The 25,607-nt window shown below is 40.5% G+C and overlaps 1 protein-coding gene across 1 annotated transcript in view; it reads left to right on the forward strand.

Annotated features, from left to right (window-relative positions):
- Nucleotides 1-2,446: 2,446 nt before the first annotated feature.
- The window catches only part of Acmsd (aminocarboxymuconate semialdehyde decarboxylase), a 55,010-nt gene continuing 31,849 nt past the window's right edge, over nt 2,447-25,607 (forward strand). The window contains exons 1-2 of the mRNA XM_042683493.1: nt 2,447-2,640; nt 12,820-12,864. Of these exons, the coding sequence (XP_042539427.1) occupies nt 2,584-2,640; nt 12,820-12,864 (102 nt within the window). The 5' untranslated portion in view covers nt 2,447-2,583. The remainder of the gene's footprint in view (nt 2,641-12,819; nt 12,865-25,607) is intronic.

Raw genomic sequence — 25,607 nt, forward strand, 5'->3', positions numbered from 1 at the left:
CCTTTGCACTCTGTGAGTCTCTGATATGTGCTCAACCCCCTCATCTGTGTAAAAGCCTCTCATCCAGGTCAGTAATTCTCTCTTCAGCTATGCCTAGTTAGGTATTTAAACCATCTATGCTATTTATTTTGGACTCATGTCTGAAATTTTGATTTAGGCCTTTTTCCAAGTTGGTCAATCATATTTTAAATTATTTTTATTCCTTTAAAAATTTCATACAGGGCTGGGAAGGTGGCTCAGTGATAGAGTGCTTGCCTTGCATGCATGAGGCCCTGGGTTCGATTCCTCAGCACCATATAAGCAGGAAAAAAAAAAGCCGGAAGTGGTGCTGTGGCTCAAATGGTAGAGCGCTGAAGAGCTGAGGGACAGTGCCCAGACCCAGAGTTCAAGCCCCACCGACAAAAAAAAAATTCATACATAATAAACTATTTTGCTTAATGATTACAGTAGCCATGTCTTTGGAGATTTAGATCTACTATTTATGTTTCTGTGACTCTCACAGTAGCTTTTATTCCTTAGGTATATAGAATTTTTGGTTGTGAGCAAATATTTTATTGGTCTTACTCTATGGAGATACTGAGGAGACTGAGCAGCTATGCTTTCTCTAGAAAGCAGGGAAGGAGTCAATGAGCATTGCTGATTTGGTTCAACTTTAAATTTTCAGTGGTTGGCCTTGGATAGTAAATTCTCAAACTCTCAGAGAAACAATTATTCCTTCTCTTCCTTTTCTGCTTCTTTTTCTCATAGTGGAGAAGCTGATGGAATCTCTTTTTGACTACTGGATTTTTTTCTAAGAATATAAAAGATTCTTTATTTTTATTAGTTTAATGAAGGCATTTTTATTTTTATTTGCTTTTTTTAAAATTTTTTGTGCCAGTACTGGGGCTTGAACTTAGGGCCTGGGTGCTGTGCCTTAGCTTTATTGTTTAAGGATGGCACTCTACCACCTGAGCCACAGATGGCTATTTGGAGATGAGTATTTCACAGACTTTCCTGCTCAAGCTGGCTTCAAACCTTGATCTTCAGATCTCAACCTCCTGAGTAGCTAAGATTACAGGTGTAAGCCATCAGCACCCAGCTCCCTAATGAGGTAGTTTCAGCTATGTAGAAGCCCATGATAGGTTCTCTCATTCCCCTAGGGGAATCTCCAGGATTCTGAAGTCACACTGTGTGTATTCAGTGTCAGGCTTTACTCACAAATTGCATGACTATGGACAAGTTACTTAACTTTTTTGTGTTCCAATGTCCTCTGTGAAATGCTGTCTGAGCAGTATGAATCGATAAGGTTGAAGTGCTTAGAACAGGGCCTGGCCCATGAAACTGCTCTGAAAATGCTGACACCAATCCTCGTTGTGTTTTAGACTCATGTACGGTTCACTGATTGTGTTTCAGCTCATTGGACTTTCGAAACCATGGAATTTAAAAGTTTACTTATTTTCTCTCAAACTGAGCATCATTTATTTACAATTATATCTGTTATAATTTATCCACAATCTAGTTCCATAACAGCTACAAGGCTTTTTGACTATTTAGTCCTATATTATAATGGCAGAACTAAAGATAACATCTCAAAGCAGGCTTAAGGTTTTGCTAGGGACCCTGAGTTTCCTGGAATACTTTAAACTTTCCAGGAAGTGAAAAAAAATAAACACAAAATAATAATTAAAGAAACAGCTTTGTTGCAGGTTCTCCTTACAAGCATGACTATGAACCCCACTTCATGCCCCTGTGGAAGTCTTCCCAACTAACCAGGCAATCATCAATTCCAATAGCTCTTGTCTTCTTTCCCTACACATAAGCTATTTACAGTGATCAATTATAGGATGTATATCACCTCTCATTCAACCCTATATCTTCAGTACATGGTAGTTCCTGATGAATGTTTGTTGAATGCGTGCATGTGTGAATGACAGAATGAGAAAGCAAAACAAAGGTAATAAAGGAAAAACATAATATGAAAAGTGAACCCTCTCTATGATTTAAAAGTAAATACGAATTTGATCTACCACTTTTTCAACATGCTACATTTTCATAAACAAGCCAATTGTTAAATATTATTTAAAGATAAAAGCAAAAACAGTAAAACTGGTTTATCTGAGGAATAAAACTAAGTATAAAATGAAGTGAGTCAGCAATCTGTCACTTTTCTTTAAGAGTCTTCTTTATTACTTCATTTTAGTCACGTAATATATAATTGTAACTACATATATCTTATGAAGTAAAAACACTTAAGTACAAAGTTTGGCATTTTTTCCTGCTGCTAGAAGGTCAACAACACAGCCTGCTGTACTTTTGGTCTCAGAGGTTGGGTCTAATTCTGTGTTGTGGTTTCATTTTAAATTTTGTGCTAAATCCTGATTACTAAAGAATATTGACTCAAAGCCAGGTGGATAAACAGAATTTTGAACTTTAATAGGGCAGTTCAATGGATTGAGACTGGGCTGGCCAGGCCTCTTGACTGGTACCTGAATGTAGTCATAAAAGGCACTGAGCAAATCAATTCATTCCATGGTTTTCATGGAGATCTCCTGATATCAAAATTTATTTCTTTTTCTTACACGTGTCTCCTCTCATCCTCTGGAGATGAAAATTGACATCCATAGTCATATTCTTCCAAAAGAATGGCCAGATCTAGAAAAGGTAATGGTAATAATTTGTTGAATTATTCCTGGGGCTTCCCCAGGGTTTCTCAATGTGTCTATTTATAGATTTTTCTCTTCTTTGGGGAAATAGAAGTTATGTTTCTTTGTTCTGGGTACTATTTAAAATTACATGATAGTTCTGTTTCCTGGTTTTGTTCTTAAAAAAAGCTTTTATATTTATTTTGCAAGAACATTTAATTAAAGAAATAAGTGACTTTTTGAAATCACTCCATCCCTCAAATGAAGCATTCTTTTAAATTTCTGGACAATTTAAGTCAAGCAGATTTACTTTCTTTTAAATCACATATTCATCTGCTGGAAGGATACCTGCCAACTACAGAATTGAATCTTACCATTTCAAGTTAAAGACTATTCAAAAATGGAATGTTATAGGTTTTGAAGACTTTTAAAATATATTTCCTTTCCAAAATGCTTAAAATAAGTTTTAGAAGCACCAGGAGATAGTTTTGTGGAAAAAATTAATCTATTTTAGGACACTGTCTAAAACCTTTCCTTTCTGATCTTTAAGCTGTAAATCCTTATTATGAAGAACCAGGAAATAGGCACATGAAAAATTCCAAGAATAGATAACATGAAATCTTTGCACAATGAATGTCTCTAAAGAGTATTCTCTGTAAAAGGGGGGCAGCAAGCTGGGGATGTGATTCACTGGTAGAATGCTTGCCTAGCATGGCTTGAAGCTCACAAGTTGAGTGCTTGCCTAGCATGCTTGAGACCCTAGGTTCCTTTCCCAGCATGAGAGAAAGAGATAGAGGGAGAGAGAAAGGGGGGAGAGAAAGAGAGAATAACCCAAGGCAAAAACAGGGATACAAGTTTGAAGCTAGCCTCCGCTACATAGTCCTTTCTCTTTTTTCCTCCTTTCTTCTTTTTCTTTTTTCCTTCCTTCTTCCTTCCCTCCTTCCTTCCCTCCTTCCTTCCTTCCTCTCTCTCTCTCTCTCTCTCTGAATGAATCAATACTTTAAAAGAAAAGCTAGGCAGTGCACCAATGGCTCATGCCTGTAATCCTAGCTACTCAAGTGGCTGAGATCTGAGGATCACGGTTCAAACCCAGGCAGGAAAGTCCATGAGACTCTTATCTCCAATAAACCACCAGAAAACTGGAAGTGGTGCTCTAATTAAAGTGTGCTTCATTGTTCAAGTAAACAGGAACTAAATACTAACATGGGAACATGCTGTGCTGAATGCAGCTGACCTCCCAGTGTCATATTAAAGTGTGAACACCAATACATCAATGTTAATGCTTTCATGAAATGAAAGCACCAGTTACTTCACAGGAATTCTTGGGTTTCTGCTGTACTCACCATTTCCTACCTCTCACTTATGAGCAGTTGTGTGGTGAATAGCATGATGAATAAGTTAATTGATTTATGATACAAGTAGTAAAAGAGATTATATTCCCTAATCTGAGATTTTTTTTAAAAAAAGTTTAACGTGATATTTTATAATAGCAAAGAATGTTAATTCCAACAGTCCAGCTTTTCTCTGTGATTTACCCTATAAAACCCTTTGGGAACTCCATAGTGGCCTCTAGATACACCGCCCACTAGTGCACTGCCCCTGAAAAAACTGGCCAGCATGACCTGGCCCTCTAAAGGTCCATGGCATCCACCTCCTTACCTGCAGTGGTAGAAGAGTTAGAATGTAGTAGGTAGGTACTCTACTACTTGATTAACACCCTAAGTGCTTTTGTCTTTAGTTAGCATCACCATACTGGCTTGTTGATTGAAATGGGGTTTCGCTAACTTTTTTACCCAGGCTTTCGTTCCTCCATCCATAATAGCTAGGATAACAGGCATGAGCCACTGTGCCTAGCACAGGCAAGAAATGTGAGTATTAGAAGGTGCTATGGTCTCAATATCTATATCCCCTGAGAATTTCATACACTGAAATCCTCATTCCCCCAAGGCTTTGAGAAGCTATTATATCATGAGGAATTGGATAGTGCCCTTCTCAAACAGTCTCACGGGAGCTTTATAACCCTCTCCACAAAACGAGTTGTCAGCAAGCAGTCACCATCTATGAATCAGGAAATGGGCTCTTAATAAACCCTGAATTAGCCAGTGCCTTGATGTTGAACTTCCCAGATTCCAGAACTGTGAGAAGTAAATGTCTGTTATTTATTAGTGACTAGTTGGTGAAATGCTGTTATAGAAGACAAAATAGACTAAGAAAGACAGTAAGCCAGTCATAGTTAAGGTATTTTCATCACTAGAAGAATTTGCAGTTCCTTTCACAGGCAGGCATAAGGCACACTATGGAAAACAACAACAATAACAACAAACTGCTTTTTATCCGCTCTTGTTGCTTGGGTTTTTGTTTTTTTTTGGGGGGGGGGGTCCAGTCGTGGGGCCTGAACTCTGGGCCTGGGTGCTGTCCCTCAGCTCTTCAGCTCAAGGCGCTATAGCGCTCTACCACTTGAGCCAGAGCACCACTTCCAGCCTTTTTCTTTTTGCTTATGTGGTACTGAGGAATCGAACCCAGGGCCTCAGACATGCAAGGCAAGCGCTTTACCACTGAGCCACCTTCCCAGCCCCTGCTTGTTTTTTTTTTTTGTTGTCTTTTGTTTTTCTGACACAAAGTCTCACTATATAATCCAGTCCAGGCTGCCCTTAAACTCATGATCCTCATACCTCAGCCTCCTGAATGCTAAGATTACAGGCATGCATGGCCATACCCAGCCTCTTACTATATTCTTAGTGTGGAATTTTTATTTAAGCCAACATCTATTATTTCTGGAAAACACACTCTCCTTGGGAAGAATAAGTTACAAGAGTAAGGGCCCCGAGTCTTCCTCAACCTATCAAGTCCTAAAGTGGTATCTAGTCTTTTTTTTTTTTTGGTTGGTCGTGGGGCTTGAACTCTGGGCCTGGGCACTGTCCCTCAGCTCTTCAGCCCAAGGCAAGCGCTCTACCACTTGAGCTACAGCGCCACTTCCAGTTTTCTGGTGGTTTATTGGAGATAGGAGTCTCACAGTCTCTCCTGCCCGGGCTGGCTTTGAACCGCGATCCTCAGATCTCAGCCTCCTGAGTAGCTAGGATTACAGGCGTGAGCCACCAGTGCCCGGCAATGGAATCTAGTCATTTCAGGGAGGAGAAAACATCCATCAGCAGCCTTTGCCACACTCCCACCTCATTACCTGACTTTTAATCCAAGCCTGCCTCTGTTTCAAGCAGAGAACTGCTTGTCACCTATAGCTAGCAATTTAAAACCAAAGGTAAAGAGAATAGGGCAAGCAGGGAGCTAGTGGCTCATGTCTGTTATCCTAGCTACTCAGAAGGCTGAGATCTAGGATCACGGTTCAAAGCCAGCCCAGGCAGGAAAATCCATGAACTCTTATCTCCAATTAATCATCAAAAAGCTGGAAATAGAGCTGTGGCTCAAATGGCAGAGCATTAGCCTTAAGGATAAAAGCTCAGGGACAGCACCTAGGCTCTGAGTTCTATCCTCAGTACTCCCTGTCTCCTGTCTGTCTGTCTCCCCCTCTCCCCCTCTCTCTCACACACACAAGAAGCATGGGACACATAGATAGGTGCCCTGGAAACTTCCCAAGCACTTGGTCCTCTAGCTCTCAGGGGAATAGAAGTTTAAGGCCAGCCTAGACAATCACTAAGCCAGGCAGGGGGCTCTTATCTGCAATCCTCCTACATGGGAAGTGTAGGTAGGAGAATCTTGGTCCGTAACCAGCTGAAGCAACAAGCACAAGACACTATCTGGAAAAATAAAAAGCAAAAGGAGCTGGGGCCATGGCTCAAGAGCGCAAGGTGTACAAGTCCCAGTGCTGCTAAAACAAAAACAAACCCATATGACTTATGAATATAGTATTTATTTTTATTAACTCTACTTGACAGATGAGGTACTGGATATCCAGAAATGAGACCATGTAGATGGGACAACAGTGGTTTCTCCAGAGTACTTTTTCCATCCAGCCAGCTTGAGGGTAGTAGGCTGCCCCCACCATCCACCACTCCCCAGTGGTTTCCCTTGATACCAGCCTACTCCCCATTAGCTTTATCATGAGATCCTGAGAACCCTCCAGCCCCCTGGTCAAATAATTGGATCTATTCCATGGCAGACGTTTCCCTTTGAGGGCTGGCAAGCCAAGAGTGAAACAACCAGTTCCATACAATAGAGATCAAAGAGAGAAATAGAGAAATAGGAATGGTTCTGGACTCCTCCCTCTTCCCTCATTTCTAGTCAGTCTATGGAGTCAGAGTAGAATGAGTTCAAATTAAAGTTACATTAACTACAGAAAAGTTATTTTAGTCTTCAAATTATTTCTTAGTGGAGAAAATATTATTTTAAAACCCTCAGTCTCTAACCTTTTCTCCCTATTTTTTCAAACTTTCCAACAAAAGAATCAAAAGATTTAAGATAGCACAATTTTATTTGAGAAGATGAGGTCACTTTGGAAGAAATAATGTTTCCTTTCAAATGTGCCTTTCCTTCTTAAATATTAATAGACACTCCACCACAACTTTGACCTTCTTATGCAATGAAGAAACAGAAAAGCAGAATCAACACGCCCAGGCTGATTATTAACTAAACTCACAAAGGACTAGTATTTCAGAAATTTTTCATTTTCACTCACTAATGGTGGTTTGTCAGATTTACAGATCCTTTTTACACACACACACACACACACACACACACACACACACACACACACCACTGAGGTGGAAATACAGGAGATTTTGGAGATCTTAAATGGTTTCTGGTGAATCAGGATCCATACTATGCTGTCTCAAATAGGAAGATCCCGGCTCAGGAAGCAGAGTGATGGAGATTCAATCTCATTTACAACAAGATTATCCATAACAATGACCATGATAAGAATTTGGCTTTTTTAAAATTGACTACCTCTTTATGTACCCAGTAAGAAGGACTGCAAAAAAATCTCTTAAATTTAAATAGGATAAAAATGCTGGCTGCTGATTAAAATGCATATATGTATATCTCCTTTTATTACAATGATTTAACAGCATTTGCTCAAGGTAAGTTTTTTTCAAAGACAAAATCTCAGATATAAGTTAACTTTTTTTTTTTTTTGGGGGGGGGGGTCCAGTCATGGGGCCTGAACTCTGGGCTTGGGCGCTGTCCCTCAGCTCTTCAGCTCAAGGCTAGCACTCTACCACTTGAGCCATAGCACCACTTCTGGTTTTTTTTCCCCTGCTTATGTGGTGCTGAGGAATCCAACCCAGGGCCTCAAGCATGCAAGGCAAGTGCTCTACCACTGAGCCATCTTCCCAGCCCAAGTTAACTTTTTTTTTATTGTGAAAATACCATACAGAGGGGTTACAATTACATGGGCAAGGTAATGAGTACATTTCTTATCAAGCATTGTTGCTTCCTCCTTTGTTTCTCCTTCCCATCCCTTCCTATCTCCCCCGCCCCCCCAAAGTTGTAAAGTTCATTTTCGACATAACGTCTTATACATCTCATTGTTGTAATGAGTCCACCTGTATCCCTATTTTAAATGATTTGTTTATTCCCTTCATATAAGTTGGCTTCTAAATCACTGTTCTGAGGAAATTGATATATGTTTTTGTCATTTCGGAGGGGCATTGCTCATCTCAGGAAAGTAGGAGGTTCTCAAGATATTAAAAATGCCATTCAGAAATTGGGCATAGTGGTACACACCTATAGCCCCAGCTACTCAGGAGACTGAGACGAGAGACTCAGTTGAGCCCAGGAGTTCAAGGACAGGCTGGGCAACATATGAGGCCTCATTTTATTTTTATTATTATTATTATTATTTTGGGGGGTCCAGTCTGGGGCCTGAACTCTGGGCCTGGGCGCTGTCCCTCAGCTCTTCAGCTCAAGGCTAGCGCTCTACCACTTGAGCCATAGCACCACTTCCTGCTTTTTTCTTTTTTCTTATGTGGTGCTAAGGAATCGAACCCAGGGCCTCATGCATGCAAGGCACGCGCTCTACCACTGAGCCACCTTCCCAGCCCCAAGGCCTCATTTTAAAAACAAATGTCATTTAGTTCATCCACTTTGATTCATATAAACCTATATGGAAATATGTCTCTCGAATGATAAGCTGAGTTCCCTGGAAATTTTAAAGTTTGCCTTTTATTTACCATGTTACAAATGCCTCTGGGACTCTAGCTACTGGCAAACACTTTCAGACTGTGACTGTCTCCTTGCATATCTCTGATTAACTCATTCCCAAGGTTATACCTTTGAGACCTAAGGTTTGGCTCAGCCCAGAATGAGCACTGGGGACTATACAGAGCCTAGACTAGGAGAGATAGAGCTGTTCTAAATAGGTTATATCATTGCAAGGTGCTATGGAACAACTTAACACTTTGTGGGAATGGAGGACAGAACACAGAGTGAAAAAAAATCTTGCTTCAAAGCTCTCACTAGTGCCTGACCTCAAGGTATTCCCTCTACAGGCAGAATACAACTGCTGCCACTATTGCCATCACTGTCTGCTACCTCATCACCAGCCCACACTACTATCATTGCTGCTACTATCATCACTGCTAAGGCCACAACTACCACCGATACCATAATGACTGCCAACCACCACTGATACCATAATGACTGCCAACCACCTCACTCCCCCACTATGGCCATTATACCACCTCTACCTCTATCACTACCATCTCCACTACTACTACCACAACCACCTCTACTTCTACATCTACCACCACCATCACCATAATTTTCATTGATAAAGCCCTTCCTATAAGCCACCCCTCTTGTTCTATCTATAGGTGCATGACCTCAGCTAATTCCCATAACACACTATCTCAGCTATCTCAGTCAGCCTCATCTTATACATAAGAAAACAGTAACTGGAGATGTTTAGTTTCTCCAAAGAAGTTAAATTCTTCCTCTGTCTACCTCTCTTTCCTTCCCCAGATGAAACACTGCTCTAATCTTCTGACATCTATATGATAAAGTTTTTTGGAGATGTAAAAAATAAAACCAGTAATTAAGAAAGAAAGGAAAGGAGAGAGGAAGGTAGGAAAGAAAAAAGTAAGAGGGCAGAAAATTTCTACATTAAAGATATCAAGGCAAATTTCTAGTTCAAGAATATATTGGAGGCTGGGAAGGTGGCTCCTTGGTAGAGTGCTTGCCTTGCATGCATGAGGCCCTGGGTTCAATTCCTCAGCACCACACAAGCAGAAAAAGCTGGAAGTGGCGCTATGGTTCAAGTCAGAGTGCTAGCCCTGAGCTGAAGAGCTGAGGGACAGTGCCCAGGCCCAGAGTTCAGGCCACACAACCGACCAAAAAAAAAAAAAAAGAATATATTGGTAGCCTCACACTTACTCTAAAGTGTACCTGTTGAAGGGCTGAATACATGGCTTAAATGCTACAGTGCTTCCTAACAAAACCTGGCTCAAACTCCAGTACCACCAAAAAATAAGTTTTAACTTAAAAAAAATAACTGATTGAGGTCATCATTCACCTTTCTTCCAACTATTTCTCTCCCATCTTTTTCCAAAGGAAGGTAAGGGAAAGGTACAAGGGTACTGAATGAATTCAGGAAGGGAGGAGAGTGAGCAGTTGCTACAGGCAACGACAATCCAGGTTTAGGAAAGAGAAGCTGGATTCTAGTGGACAGATTCCTTCACACCTGGCCTGCTTCACAGGGTCCACAGATATCCCTAAATCAGAGCTAACATGATTATTTGTAACTAGAAGTCAAGGGCAAATTGGTTTATTATTCATCCAAGAGGAATTAAACCTGATTACTTAGAATTACTATTCAAGAATAAGTTTCTTGAGGTTGATCCCAGTCAAACATAGTCAATTTGTATAGTCAAAATGTGTGTATGTGTACATACATACATACATAGAGAAATGCAGATAAGAAAGTTTTTCACAAACCATACTACATAAGAGACATTCTGTTCTCCATCCCATACCTTTCCTTTTAAGTTTGTGTTTTCCAAGAACCCTGAGACAAGAATTTAAGTAAGTCATGTATTTTGGAAATAGAAATACTGTAGAGATGAGATAGGGAAATCAAGACAGCAATGATAGGTTGCTATTCAGAATAGATGTGCCCTTTAACTCAATTATCCTGTCCAGGGATAGGTTACTAATGTTTTCATATATAAACTCATCCCATCATGGGTTAAGAACTGCAGTGGAGTTGGAGAGGGAGAACTATTTTCCTATTACTTCTGATCCACTGAAAGGGTTTCATTAAAGAAGGGCATAATGGAAATAAGGGAAACCATGGGACCTATGTTTCTTTGGGCCTGGCTTACTTCACTTAATATAATATTTTCCAAGTCTTTCCATTTCCTAACAAATGGGACAATGTCATTCTTTCTGATGGAGGCATAGAATTCCATTGTGTATATATACCACATTTTCTTGATCCATTCATCTACTGAGGGGCATCTGGGTTGGTTCCTTATCTTAGCTATGGTAAATAATGCTGCAATAAACATAGCTGTGCTGGTAGCTTTAGTATGGTCTTGTTTGTGATCATTTAGGTAAATGCCCAAAAGTGGGATTGCTAGTATATGTCTGAGACAAGCAGAAGGTCAGATAAGTTGATGTTAGGTGAAATAAACCCCAAGCTAAGTATTCAGACGTTTTTTTCTTTCTTGCGACTGTTTCTAACATATTTATAAGATGATTTCTTTGTTGTTTTATATGTCCCTCCCCCATGGTATAACCCATGCTTTCATTGTATTTGATGTTGGTGTAATTTGTGGAGGGGAAGGGCAAAAACAAACTATTTAAATAGGGATACAGGTGGACCCATTGCAACAATGAGATGTACAAGTCATTATGTTGAAAACGAACTCTACAACTTTGGCTGGGCGGGGGGGGGGGGGGGGGGGGGGGGGGAGGAGAAGGGGGAAGGCCAGTGGGATTGGGTGGGAGATGGGAAGGGGTGGGAAGGGAAAACAAAGGAGGAGGCAACAATGCTTGATAGGAAATGTACTCATTACCTTGCCCATGTAATTGTAACCCCTCTGTATGGTATTTTCACAATAAAAAAATTAAAAAAAGAATAACATAGAATAAAATAAATCAAACTATATTTTTAAAGACAAAAAAAAGAAGAGCATAATGGAAACCGTCAAAGAAATGCAAATGCTGACAGCTGGAGGTGGGCTGGTGTGCACAGCAGCAGGAAGGAGGGGGAATCTTGGTACAGTGGCAGTATCTACTGCACAGCCTATTTAGGATTACAGGCATGCGCCTATAGTCCTAGCTTTTCAGGAGGCTGAGATTTGAGGATCACAGCTCAAAGCCAGCCCAGGCAGGAAAGTCCATGAGACTCTTATCTCCAATTAACCACCAAAACACCGGAAGTGCACTGTGACTCACGTGGTAGAACACCCGCTTTGAGCTGAAGAGCTCAGGGACATTGCCCAAGCCCAGAGTTCAAGCCCCAAGACTGACAAAAAACAAAAACACCAAAACAAACAAAAAAAAGGTATGGGTCCTTATCCACTAAATTCATTGCATGATCTACTCACAGATTGAAATCCACAGAAGAACAGTGTATTTCTTTAAGATATGTCCTTATGATCTGTGTGTTCTAGGTAGTCCATGAAAGTATTTTGAATGGAGCCTGCATATATACAGTTTGGCATCCATCTTCACTTTAAAATTTCAAACTGTATTAGGAGAAAAGATAAAATTTGTATTCCAAGATATAGGCTTTTATTTTCTGTTTGAGGGTACTGGGGTTTGGACTATGGCATTTTCACTTGGTAGGTAGTAGCTCTACCACTTGAGCCACCAGCCTTTTATGTTTTTGTTTCTTTTAAGGTAGATTCTCAAGTTTATTCCTGGGCCAACCTATATAATGATTCTCTTTCTTATACTTCATGCATGACTGAGATGACAGATGCCACTATACCCAGCTTCTTATTGGTTGAGATGGGAATGTCACACACATTTTGCCTGGGCTGGCTTCCTTGAACTGCAGTTCTTCCAATCTGTGACTCTCGAGTAGCTAGGATTCTTGGCATGAGCCACTGCACCTGGTTGAGGGAAAATAAGTAAGTGGACTTAAATTTAGACATCAAATAAGTACTTCGGGGTACAAATTCAGGGGACAAATGGGAAGGTGATAGAGCTCAGGATCCTTCTTCACTCTGAGGATGTACCAAGATTGCTACCTTCTCTTCTTGGCTTTTTAAGTCTAATTGTGCTTCTCCCATTGCAGAGATTTGGCTATGGAGGTTGGATCCAGCTACAACACCACAGCAAGGTGAGTTTATCCCAAAGCATAACCATAAGCAGGACCTGTGGACATCCTGAGCTTGAGATACCTCCAGGGAAATGCAGTTCTTCTGCCCTTGCCTTTAAGTTTGTAGTATACAAGGGAGCAGCACTGATGGCTCAGAATTATTAAGAAAAATGAAGGTGACTTCAAAAAGCTGCCTTTTAAAGGTAAAATTAGAAGTTGAGACTCCATTAAGAAATCATTCTTTCTTTGCTCTGGAATCAATTTTGGCATTTATTGTTGTGCCTCAAGGAAGTAACTTAGCTCTCCTTGTAAAGTTATTACAGTATATTAAGGCGGATCAAATAAATGGAAAAGTTAGATTTAAGCAAACACTAGAGAGATCAAACATTGGAGACAAAGTGTGAGAAGCCACTGTTACTAAAGGCTGAGTTTGATATAAGAAGAGGATAGCATGGGGCAAAATATTCTGCAAATAACGAGGCTGGGAAATGAGCTGAGAGTATAGACCTGTAGAGAGTTCAGGTCTGGTTTCATTTTCAGAGTTACCATATGCCCTCTCAGAGTTCAAAATAAACATTCTTGAGCAGCTAGCAAAAAATGCCAACATGACTAAGATAGGTCCTAAAGAACTTATGGTTCTGCCAAGTGCTGATGGCTCATGTCTGTCATCTTAGAAGGCTGAGATGAGCAGATGACAGCCAGAAGCCAGCCTGAACAGGAACATCCATGTGACTCTTATCTCAAATAAACTACTCTCCCTCACACAAAAAAAATCTGGAAGTTGGAAGTGGTTCAAACAGTAGAGTGCTAGAGTTGAGCAAAAGAAGCTCAGGGACAACACCTATGCCAAGAAGGAAGGAAGGAAGGAAGGAAGGAAGGAAGGAAGGAAGGAAGGAAGGAAGGAAGGGAGGGAGGGAGGGAGGGAGGGAGAGAGGGAGGGAGGGAGGCAGGGAGGGACAATGTGACTAAAAGACTAGACTAGGAAGATGGCAGGAAACAGGCCCAATCACACAGGGATTTGTAGGACATGTTAGGCAGGAGTCTGAACTTTACTCTTGAAGCAATACAAATTATTTAAAAGGTCTTCACTCCTTTAAAAGAGCACTTCAGCTGTTCTGTAGAGAATAGCTACTCTGGCAAGAGTTTATGGAGAAAACTCGTAGGAAGAAGCTAGACAGGTAGGTAGAAGTCTCATGAGGGGGTCCTTGAAGGACCCAAAATGAATGAAGACCTTTCTTCTTAATCCTGAAGGCAGCTCATTCTAACCTTCTCCTAAGTGTGTCCCCTAAGCGCTAGTTTAAACATTGTTCCACTCTTCCATTCCAAGTCTAGTTTCTAACTACATTGCTGCTTCTCTCATTTTGCCTCAAGTCTTTCCCATGAGCAGAGTTGATGATACAGCTGTGCAGGAACAGGCAGACTGTGAGCGCTTTTTTCTTATCTGAGGTTTGCTCCTCAGTACTAAGATTGAATGACTGTCATTTCATTTTCTTTGAATGTCAAGAGATTTCATAAACTTAGTGGCAGATGTCCAGAAGCAAACAAGAAGGAAAATATTCCTAGTTCCATACACTGTTGTAAGCTATTTCCAGGAAAATTAATTACAGTAATAGTCCAATAGAACTAACAGAGACTTCTTTTTTCCTCTCTTACTCTAAAACAAAGCAAAATAAAACAGAGCACAATCAAGCCTATACTTTTCAGAATTACAGTGGTTAAGGATTACAGTTGCTAGAAAACAACATGCAAATGTACTATTAAGCAAACTATCCAAGATCAATGAGATGATCCCATATTTAGGATTTTTAAATCCTTTTTTTCTCCTGCATTCCTTTGGTGAACAAATATATTCTGTCCCTTGTGATTTACCTTAGAGATTCTTGTTCTCAGAAAGATTTTTCTAAAATATTTCCCTGCTTCTTTCTTTTTCTCTTTGTGTGTGTGTGTGTGTGTATGTGTATGTGTGTGTTCTTGAGAGAGAGAGAGAGAGGGAGAGCGAGCAAGCGAGTGAGAGAGAGAGAGAGAGAGAGACAAAGAGGGGGGGATACTCTACCACTTGCAGCCCTTTAATTGCTTTCAGTTATTTTTCAGATGGTTTCTGGTGGGTTTTGCCTACAGTCAACCTCAGACAATGAGCCTCTTACCTACAACTCCTATGTAGCTGGACTTAGAAGTGTGTGCTACCATATGTGGCTTTTTGTTGAGATAAAATCTTGCTAACTTTTTGTCAAGGCCAGCCTTTTGATCTCTATTTCCTAAGTAGCTAGGATAACAGGCATCTGCCACCACACCAAGCTCCTATGCATTTCTTTTTAACTTTTGGTTTTCCAGTGCTCCTAGAATGAATTCAGGGGAAGTTGTTTGCCATGTAAAGCCTTGCTCAGAACTGTAAAATACCATTTGTCTTTTGGTTGAACATGTACAATAATACAAATAGCAAGCCACTATTCTGTTACTGTGACAATCTGCCAGGAATAAGGTAGGGGTAGAATCGTGCTCTAATGGCTATACCACCTGGATGCATTTTAAAGACTTACACATAAGGTCCACTTCAAATGCATAGCTAAACAGGTCCATTGAGTGTTCTCCAGGACCATGGGCACACACACACACACACACACACACACACACACACACACACACACACACACACACACACACACACACATTTATATTATACTTAATTTTTTTAAATTTTTTATTGTAAAGATACTATACAGAGAATTACAGTTACATGAGCAAGGTAATGAGTACACTTCCTACTTCCTATTGAGCATTGTTATCCCCTCCATTGAATTTTTTTTTAAGATGTTTTTATTTATTTATTTTTGGTCTGGTCGTGGGGCCTGAACTCTGGGCCTGAGCACTGCCCCTCAGCTCTTTAGCTCAAGGCCAGTGCTCTACCACTGAGCCACAGTGCCACTTCCAGCTTTTTTGTTTTTGCTTATGTGGTGCTGAGGAATTGAACCCAGGGCCTCATGCATGCAAGGCAAGCACTCCACCACTGAGCCACCTTCCCAGCCCCATTGAATTTTTTTTTTAAATTTTTTTTTCTTTCTTTTTTTTTGTCAGTCCTGGGGCCTGAACTCTGGGCCTGGGCACTGTCCCTCAGCTCTTCAGCTTGTGCTCTACCACTTGAGCTACAGCACCACTTCCGGCTTTTTCTGCTTATGTGGTGCTGAGGAATTGAGCCCAGGGCCTCATGCATGCAAGGCAAGCACTCTGTTGTGAAATGAATGTTGTGGCTCCTTCAAACTTAGATGTTGGATCCCCAGTCCCTCAATATGATAGTATTTGAAGACGAGGCCTTTGAAAAATAGTTATATGAGGTCAGGAAGGGCTCTCATCATAGCATTATGATTTGATAAGACACACCAGTCAGCTTGCCCGCCACCAGCAAGCCAGGAAGAGGGCCTTCAACAGGAGCTAAGTCACCCAGCCTCCAAAACTGTGAGAAATAAATACTGTTTAAGCTACCTAGTTTATGATACTTTGTTATAGAAGCCCAGGCTAAGACCCTAATCTGGTCCCTGATTTTCCCCTTGCTGGGTAGCCAGTCATACCCACATGAATGAAGAATATACAGACAACAAGCAATTATGTGTTAAATGAGTAAAGGAGACAATAAATACTAAGAAAGTTCAAAGGAGGTGAAAAGCCCAAAGCAAGGAGCAATTTTAAGGAAGATTAAAGAATCACCTAACTGTAAGGCTAATGAGTATTTATCTTGGAAAATATGGATTACAACCAGTAATGAGTTATATCAATGTACTGAACTACTGCATCTTAAAAAGAAAAATAAATTGCAAAACAAAATTACAGAATGTATTGCTCATAGAGTAATACACACCTTGCCAGTCCAGGTATTTGATTTCAGGGCCTTGTGCTTGCTCAGTTGGTGATCTATCACTTGAGCCATGCCTGCAACACTGCTCTTAACTGGTTATTTGTTTTGTTTTGTTTTGGGTCCGGTCGTGGGGCCTGAACTCTGGGCCTGGGCACTGTCCTTCAGCTCTTCAGCTCAAGGCTAGCACTCCACCACTTGAGCCACAGTACCACTTCCGGCTTTTTTCTTTTTGCTTATGTGGTGCTGAGGAATCAAACCCAGGGCCTCAGGCATGCAAGGCAAGCGCTCTACCACTGAGCCAACTTCCCAGTCCCTCTTAACTGGTTGTTTTGGAAAGTCTCACAGCTTTTCTTCCCAAGCTAACTTCAAATTATGACCCTCTAGATCGCAGCCTCCTTAGCAGCTAGGATTACAGGCATGACAGCTAGATTGACAGGTAGATTTCTTTTTTTGTGTGTCTGTTGGTCCTAGGGTGCTTGGACACTGTCCTTGAGCTTTTTTGTTCAAGGTTAGTGCTTTATTGCTTAATCCACATCTCTACTTCTGGCTTTTTGCTGATTAATTGGAGATAAGAGTTTCACAGACTTTCCTGCCTGGGCTGGCTTTGAACCATGATCCTCAGATCTCAGCCTCCTGAGTAATTAAGATTACAGGTGTGAGCCATTGGCACCTGACAAGTGATAGATTTCTTAATGTAGGTCACAGTCAAACCAAAAGCCATTGATCTAGCTCAATGCCCTCATCTCGTTTTTTTGTTTTTTTTGTTTTTTGGTTTTTTGGTCGGTTGTGGGGCTTAAACTCTGGGCTTGGAGGCTGTCCTTATGCTCTTCAGCTCAAGCCGAGTGTTCTACCACTTGAGCCACAGTGGTACTTCTGGTTTTCTAGTGGTTTATTGGAGATAAGAGTCTCATGGACTTTCCTGCAGGGACTGGCCTTGAACTGTGATCTTCAGATCTCAGCTTCTTGAGTAGCTAGGATTACAGGCATGAGCCACTGACACCCAGGTCATCTTATATTTTTATTGTTAAAATTAATTTATCACATGAGTAATAGTTGGAAAGTGATTCTTTTTAAAATTAAACCTTTAGGGAAAAATGATAATTACTATGAATAATACTTAGCTTTTTCAAAAGTAACAAACAGCCTGGTGGGTATCTCTCCAGAATTTTTGCTATGATTTTACATATATATATATATATATATATATATATATATATGCCTATACATGACCTGTAAAGAAATAACATGGTATTATTTAATGAATTTTTATATTTTTGTAGGGAGGTCAATCAAATTTCCAAACAGAACATTTGAATTAGAACACTTAAGTAACTGTTTATAAAGATACAGGTATGTATGGAATTTAAGAGATTAGTTGGGAATCAATTCAAGAGTTTTAAGTGGGGCAATAGAAAATCAGAGTTAGAGACTTAAGGTATACTCTATTTCGTGGAGAATTTTGGAGGGGCAAAGAAGAGTAATCCAAGAAGAGAAGATGGGGGCATCAAGTGCAGCTGAGCAATGGAGGTAAACAGATGTGAGCTGTTGCAGGATTTATTTTGGAGATTGAATCAATAGTACTGAAAAATGGATTAGATGGAAGTATAGTAGGCAGAAAGGAGCTAAAAAGAAGATAATGAAGTGTTCAAGAAGAGAAACAGGTAAGCCAAGAGGCCAAAAGGATCAGGGAGAGATAAAAAGCTTGAAGAAATTAGACCTGGTGCCAGTGGCTCATGCCTATAATCCTAGCTGCTCAGGGGGCCAAGATTAGTGCACCACAGTTCAAAGCCAACCAGGCAGAAAGTTTCTGAGACTCTTATCTACAATTAACCACCAAAAATCTGGAAGTAGAGCTGTGGATCAAGTGGTAGAGCCCTAGCCTTGTTCAATAAAAGCTAAGGGACAGCACCTAGGCTCTGAGTTCAAATCCTAGAGCCCATATAAAAACAGGTTATAGAAATTATTTAAGATGTTTGCAGTAGGGCCTCCATAGACCTGTCCTTCAAAATCTTGTGTTGTAAGAGTTGCAGTGGTTACAGAATTTTCTTTCTATTGATAGGGTCTGGGCCATTTAGTGTGTGTGTGTGTGTGTGTGTGTGTGTGTGTGTGTGTGTGTGTGTGTGTGTGTGTGTGTGTGTGTGTGTGTGTGTGTGTGTTTGCCTATACCAGGCTTGAAAACTGAGGGCCTTCAGATCTACTCAGAATGTTAAACTTTCACGCAGCTTTCTTGCTCAAAGCTAGGACTTTACCACTTGAGCTAGGCATTCAATCCAGAAGTTTGCTTGTTAATTAGAGATTGTCTCACCAATTTTCTTCCCAAGCTGGCTTTGAACAGTGCTCCTCCAGGCCTCAGCCTTCTCTACTGCAGTGAGTAACCAACAACCACCTGGGTCTAGGCTATTTCTGCCAATTCTGCATATTCAGTTTCACCAATATGTCAGCTTGCCATAAAACTTGAGTAGTCCAGAAGGATAGCCTGAATGGGAATATGGAGAAGGAATAGAGACTGGAAATCTAATGGCAAAATACTGAGTTTGAAAATACATTGCTGAGGATACATGTAGTAGCAGATAAAATACCAACCATATTTGAGCTTATTTGGAGATAATAATAGAACTAAAACATAAGATTCAGAAGTTCCACAGGCTAAGCTGCCTAAGAATCAGACTCTAAGACTGAGATTAGCATGTAGAAGATGTATAAGGACATGCTCTTGGCATAGAGAGGGAAGAATAGAGCAGATGTCAATATTAAGTTGTGATGCAGTCTCAGTGAAGACTCAACGAAATGTCTAAAGCCAACTTCCCACTTGTCCCAAGCTGGAGGGAAGAAGAGAAGAGCATTTACAGCTCCATGTTAATCAGCCATTAGAAGTTGCTACCCTGGAAATGGATTAGGACCTTGAGGGCAGAAGCTCTTTTCAACCAGGCTGTTCCCATGGAAATGAAGGGCTGACATCTATCTATTGGCAAAAGTTCTAACAGCTAAGAAAACAAGTCCTTTATTCCTGAAAGGGTGGAACACCAGACCCAAAACCTGAGACATCATTTACTCTAAGAGTTGGAAGCTGAGATTCCAAGGAGATGGAATGCTTCACACATAGAATAAAGGGCTTCTGACCCCCACAATATCATACCATGGCACTACTTCAGGGTTTGAAGCAAGCTAGGCAAGAAAGATCTTGAAACTTATCTCCAATTAGCCACCAAAAAGCAAGAAATGGAGCTATGACTCAGGTGGTACAGTGCTAGCCCTGGCAACAAAAAGCTAAGGAACAGTGCTCAGGCCCAGAGATCAAGTCCCAGACTGGCACAAGATTAAAATTTCTCACAGCTAAGGCCTACAGATTAGGAGAAGATCTTTACTAGCTACACATTTGACAAGGGCCTAATATCCAGAGTATACAAGAGCTCAAGAAACTAAAACCTCTGAAAATCAATAACCTAATTAATAAATGGACAATAAATACACGAGGAAATGCTCAGTATTCCTGGACATAAAGGTAATGCAAATCAAAACAACATTAAGATTCCATCTCACTCCAGTAAGATTGGTCAGCATTGAGAATACAAACAATCACAAATGCTGGTGAGGATGTAATGGAAAAATAAACATATTATATTGTTGGTGGGCATGTAAACTAGTACAACCCCTCTGGAAAGCATTGTGGAGATTGCTCAAAAATATAAACATAGAACTATCCTATAAGCCAGTGATACCACTTTAGGGCATCTATCCAGGGCATTATAAGTCAGGATATGATAAAGACAATTGCACAACCATGTTCATTGCCAATAGCCAAGTTATAGAAACAGTCCAGATGTTGTATAACAGATGAGTGCAGATCAAGAAAATGTGGTACATACATACATACATACATCAGAAATAATAATATTATGTCATTTGCAGGGAAATGGATAAACCTAGAAAAGTTTACATTAAGTGAAATAAGACTCAGAAAGACAAATAACACATATTTTTTCTCATATGTGGAAACTAGATCTAAATATAAGCATACATGATAGCATATGCAGAGTTGTATGGATATACACAGACTGACTAAAGGAAAGTACACTTAAGGGAGGAATCCAAAAGTGTAACTCTTTTGAACAACTGATAAAGTGTTTAACAAAAGAGTACCAGGAGGAGGGCACTAGTGACTCATACCTGTAATCCTAACTACTCTGAGGCTGATGAGATTTGAGGATTACAGTTCACAGCTCAGGCAGTAAAGTCCATGAGACTCTGTCCTCCAATTTACCACCAGAAAACTGGAATTGGCACAGCGGTTTGAAGTGGTAGGGCGCTAGCTTTGAGCAAAAAGAGCTCAGGGATATCACCCAGGCCCGAGTTCAAGCCCCAGGACCAACAAAAATAAATTAAAACTAAAAAAAACAGAATACTAGGAGTAGGAACATGTTTTTTGGGGGTGTGCAAAGAGGGGAGTATATGAATGGAGAGAGGAAGGGGGAACAAATATAGTTATTATATTCAATGTACATTACATAAATAATGAACTACATAACGAGAGTAGATGGGGAAAATAAGGGAATTGAAAAGAGAAGGATATTTTTAAAAGTTTTATCTGGATTGGGATGGTGGCTTGGTGGAATTTTTTTTTTTGCCGGTCATGGGGCTTGAACTCTGGGCTTGGGCGCTGTCCCTCAGCTCTTCAGCTCAAGGCTAGCGCTCTACCACGTGAGCTACAGCACCACTTCCAGTTTTCTGAGTGTTTACTGGAGATAAGAGTTTCAGGGACTTTCCTGAAGGCATGGCTTTGAACTGCGATCCTCAGATCTCAGCCTCCTGAGTAGCTAGGATTACAGGCATGAGCCACTGGTGCCCAGCTTGATGGAATTTTTTAAACTTTTATTTCCTTGTAAAGATGTTGTACAGTGAGGATACAGTTATATTTTTTAACTAAAAAACACTGTGGTTTTAAAGTTTTTTTTTTTAATCTTCAGTTTCTTTCTAATCCTTTGAGAGTTTTGAAAAATGGAATTGGGTTCTAGTTGCATAATTAGAACAATCTGTTCCACTTATCTGACTGTTCATCAAGTTTAAAATCTTGGTTGAGGGGGCTGGGAAGGTGGCTCAGTGGTAGAGCGCTTGCCTTGCATGCCAGAGGCCCTGGGTTCGATTCCTCAGCACCACATAAGCAAAATGAAAAAAGCCGGAAGTGGCGCTGTGGCTCAAGTGGTAGAGCGCTAGCCTTGAGCTGAAGAGCTGAGGGACAGCGCCCAGGCCCAGAGTTCAGGCTCCACAACCGGACCCAAAAAATAAATAAATAAATTAAATAAAATAAAATGTTGGTTGATATTGAGGTCAGCATTAAGGAGAACAATTCTAACATATTGTCTTATGAGTATCACTGTTGCATTGGTTCCCCTTGTCCTTTGTCTCACCATTTTGTTGTTCCCCTTCCCTTCCCTAATTAAGATAAACATATATGCAATACAACTGGGGGTGGGGGGGAGAGGGAGAAAAATGAGGGAGGAATAACAAGTTTGAGAAGAAATGTATTCAGTGCCTTACTTATATGTAACTGTAAAATCTGTACATCACCTTGACAATAAAATTAAAATAATAAAAAACAAAAAGTCAATTTAAATAAAAAAGAAAAAAATCTATGAGAAATTCCTCATCCTTACACTCAGCATCAAGTGCTGACTGCTGAGACAGTTTATAGGTCTTTAAGGACTTTGAACTCCTGAGTGCAAAGTACGAGGGGTCAGAAATGGACTATTTGCCATAGCTATCAGGTCTCAAAATTTTGGCTAAAAAAAAATGGTAATGAGTATTGGTGGCACATTATAAAGACACAGCTGCTCTGAGACAATTTTCACTAGTAAAGAGTTCCACTGGTAGCTGCTATCCTTCACGTTCCTTACCACAAATCCAGCATGGAGGATGTAGAGAATTTAGAGGTCTGATTCTCCTGTCATGTAGTAAGATCACTCCCAGAAGAGTTTAGGACATTATAGAAGTCCACTTTCACCTACCAGATAGACATCAATTACCAAATATCATTTGCATGGCAGTGAAAATGGCTTCATAAACATGAATGTCTTAGCTCTATACTGACTAAGTATGTGGCATTGGAAAAGTCACTGCACATCACCGACTCACTGGTAAAAGACAAGGGTTGAAATGATCCATTTCTGGTCTAATCTGTTCTGCTTTGTGTGAATTCAGTACCTAGGTATCTCCCTGAGAAGACCAGTTTCCTCCCTTGAAAGTTGATCATGTATGGTAAATCTGGCTGACACTTATTGAGCCTGGTATTAAGTCCTTCACACGGAGAGTATGATGAATCTCCTGTATCATTGTTATTAGTTACAAACAGCAGAATCTATTCTAGCTAATTTAATTAAACAGTTGGGTGGGCAAATATTTGAGGTTTGGAGATTTTGTAGAGGAAAGCAGGCTTTGTCTCCACTTATAAGAGATTCCTATAGGAGATAGCAAATCTTGGAAGATGATTCAGAAGTAGACATAAGCATTTGCGGATGAGATGAGTAACATCAATCCTGATTGCAGATGTCAAAGACCCAGCTTTGCCAGAGTATAGGTCCCTGTCACAATTATACAAGTCATTTACTCACGGTCCTGATGTTTCCCAGTCCGTGAGAGATGGAAATGTGGATCTGATGTTTTCCTCAGATGCAAGCTGGGAACGGATTCAGCACTTGAGGATGAAAAGTGGTTGCCTTTCTCTTTGTGTGAGAAAGGCATGTCCATAGAGGGAACTCTGTCCAGGTTTAAGTAATCCAAGTTATAGAAACAGCAAAGACGGCAGAGACTCAGCTGAGCAGAACTCAAGGCTTCTGATATGCATACAGAACTTTGACAATCCTGTGGGGCTGAGGGATAATCTTGAGGCTCTTTAGCACCCCCAGAAATGTTCTATCTGAAAGCAAAGGAACACTGAGTAAATAGCCTGGACCCTAATCAGTTATAGATCAATAACAAGTAAAAATACTAACTCCTGAGATAAGCCACTACTTAATGTGGATTGTCTCATTTCATGCTCACAAAATCCCTTTTTAGGCAAAACATATTAGCTTTGTTTTAGGTAAGCCATTTATTATCCCCATTTTGAGGATCAAAGTAGGAATCAGATATGTCATTTAAATTGCTCAAGGCCACAAAGTAAGTGGCAGAATGGGATTTTGAACTTGGGGCATCTGACTAGAGAAGCCTGATCTATAACTTTCCCCTTTTCTTTAGAAACCACAATGTAGAAGCCCAGTTCATAGCCCACTGCTCTGTTCTACCCAACCAGTTAGTTTTACCTCCTGCCCTGGGAATTTTTAAAAAGTAGTGTGTTCTATTATGATTATAACAATGAACATACACACTGGCTGTGAACAGGGTTTCCTTTTCTCCATGTCCTTGCCAATATTTGTTATCTTTTTTGTTGTCTTTTTGATGAAACCCATCTTAAAGGTATAAGTGATACTTAATAGTGGTTTTGATCTGTAGATCCTAGAGGACTAGTGATGTTGAATATTGTTTCATATGTGTTAGCCATATACTCAAGGACAGAAAGTTTCAGTTAGACAAGGGAAATAAACTTATCTATTATACTGCATGTGACTACAATTAATAATAATGTGTTATATAATTGAAAATTGCTAGTAGAATAGGTTTTAAGTATTCTCACCATAAAAAATAAGTAAAGGATACATTAATTTGATTTATACATTTTTTATTGTTTACATATACTAAAACATGTTGCATGTCATAAATATATAAACTTTTTTTTTTTTTGTCGGTCGTGGGGCTTGAACTCTGGGCCTGGGCGCTGTCCCTCAGCTCTTCAGCTCAAGGCGAGTGCTCTACCACTTGAGCTACAGCGCCACTTCTGGTTTTCTGGTGGTTTATTGGAGATAAGAGTCTCACGGTCTCTCCTGCCCGGGCTGGCTTTGAACCGCGATCCTCAGATCTCAGCCTCCTGAGTAGCTAGGATTACAGGTGTGAGCCACCAGTGCCCGGCAATATATAAACTTTTTAAAGGTACATTTTAAAAATGATGCCAGGCACTGGTGGCTCATGCATGTAATCCTACCTACTCAGGAGGCTGCGATCTGAGGATCCAAACTGGGAAGGACCATCGCTGAGACTCTATATCTTCAATTACCCACCAAAAAGCTGGAAGTAGAGTTGTGGCTCAAGTGCTAGATTGCTAGCCTTCAGCACAAAAAGTCAGGGACAGTGCCCAAGCCCTGAGTTCAAGCCCCAGGACTGGCAGCAAAAAAAATTTTTTAATGGTGTAAACAGCAGGCATGTTGCTGCTTAGAAATGAGTAGCTCAGAGCCAAATTTTGTGTTTCTCAACTGATTCACTTCATCGCCCCCTCTTCCTGCAAGAGTTGGCATCAGTAGGTCTTGCTTGATTATACAAACTACTTGCTCTCACTATCTAAATGTTGCCTCTCTATAAAACAAGAGAATGGGACTAATGTGTCTACCTTGAAGGTCCTTCCCAATTCTAACATATTGTAGGTCTATGTTCTAACACTGGGCTATGCTCTTGGGTCTACCACACTAATGGTTCAGGTCAGCACAGTCATCTATCCTCAGACATGCAAACCAGAAAGTCTATGACTATGACATGGCTACTTCTGTTCAGATGCTGGTACTCACAAAGCATACTCCATCAACACTAGGCCAGAGGAAGGCATAAGGGGAGGAAAAATCTGAATTCTAGTAAATGAACAGATTTCTACTTTTGTGAGGATTCATTAAAAATTCCTTAAAGCTGGGCGCTGGTGGCTCACACCTATAATCCTAGCTACTGAGAAGGCTGAGATCTGAGGATCACTGTTCAAATCCAGCCCGGGCAGAAATGTCTATGAGACTCTTATCTCCAATTAACCACTAGAAAACTGGAAGTGGTGCTGTGGCTCAAGCGG

This window comes from Dipodomys spectabilis, unplaced genomic scaffold, assembly GCF_019054845.1.
Source record: "Dipodomys spectabilis isolate Male_0828 unplaced genomic scaffold, ASM1905484v1 ptg000081l, whole genome shotgun sequence".
NCBI lineage: Eukaryota > Metazoa > Chordata > Mammalia > Rodentia > Heteromyidae > Dipodomys > Dipodomys spectabilis.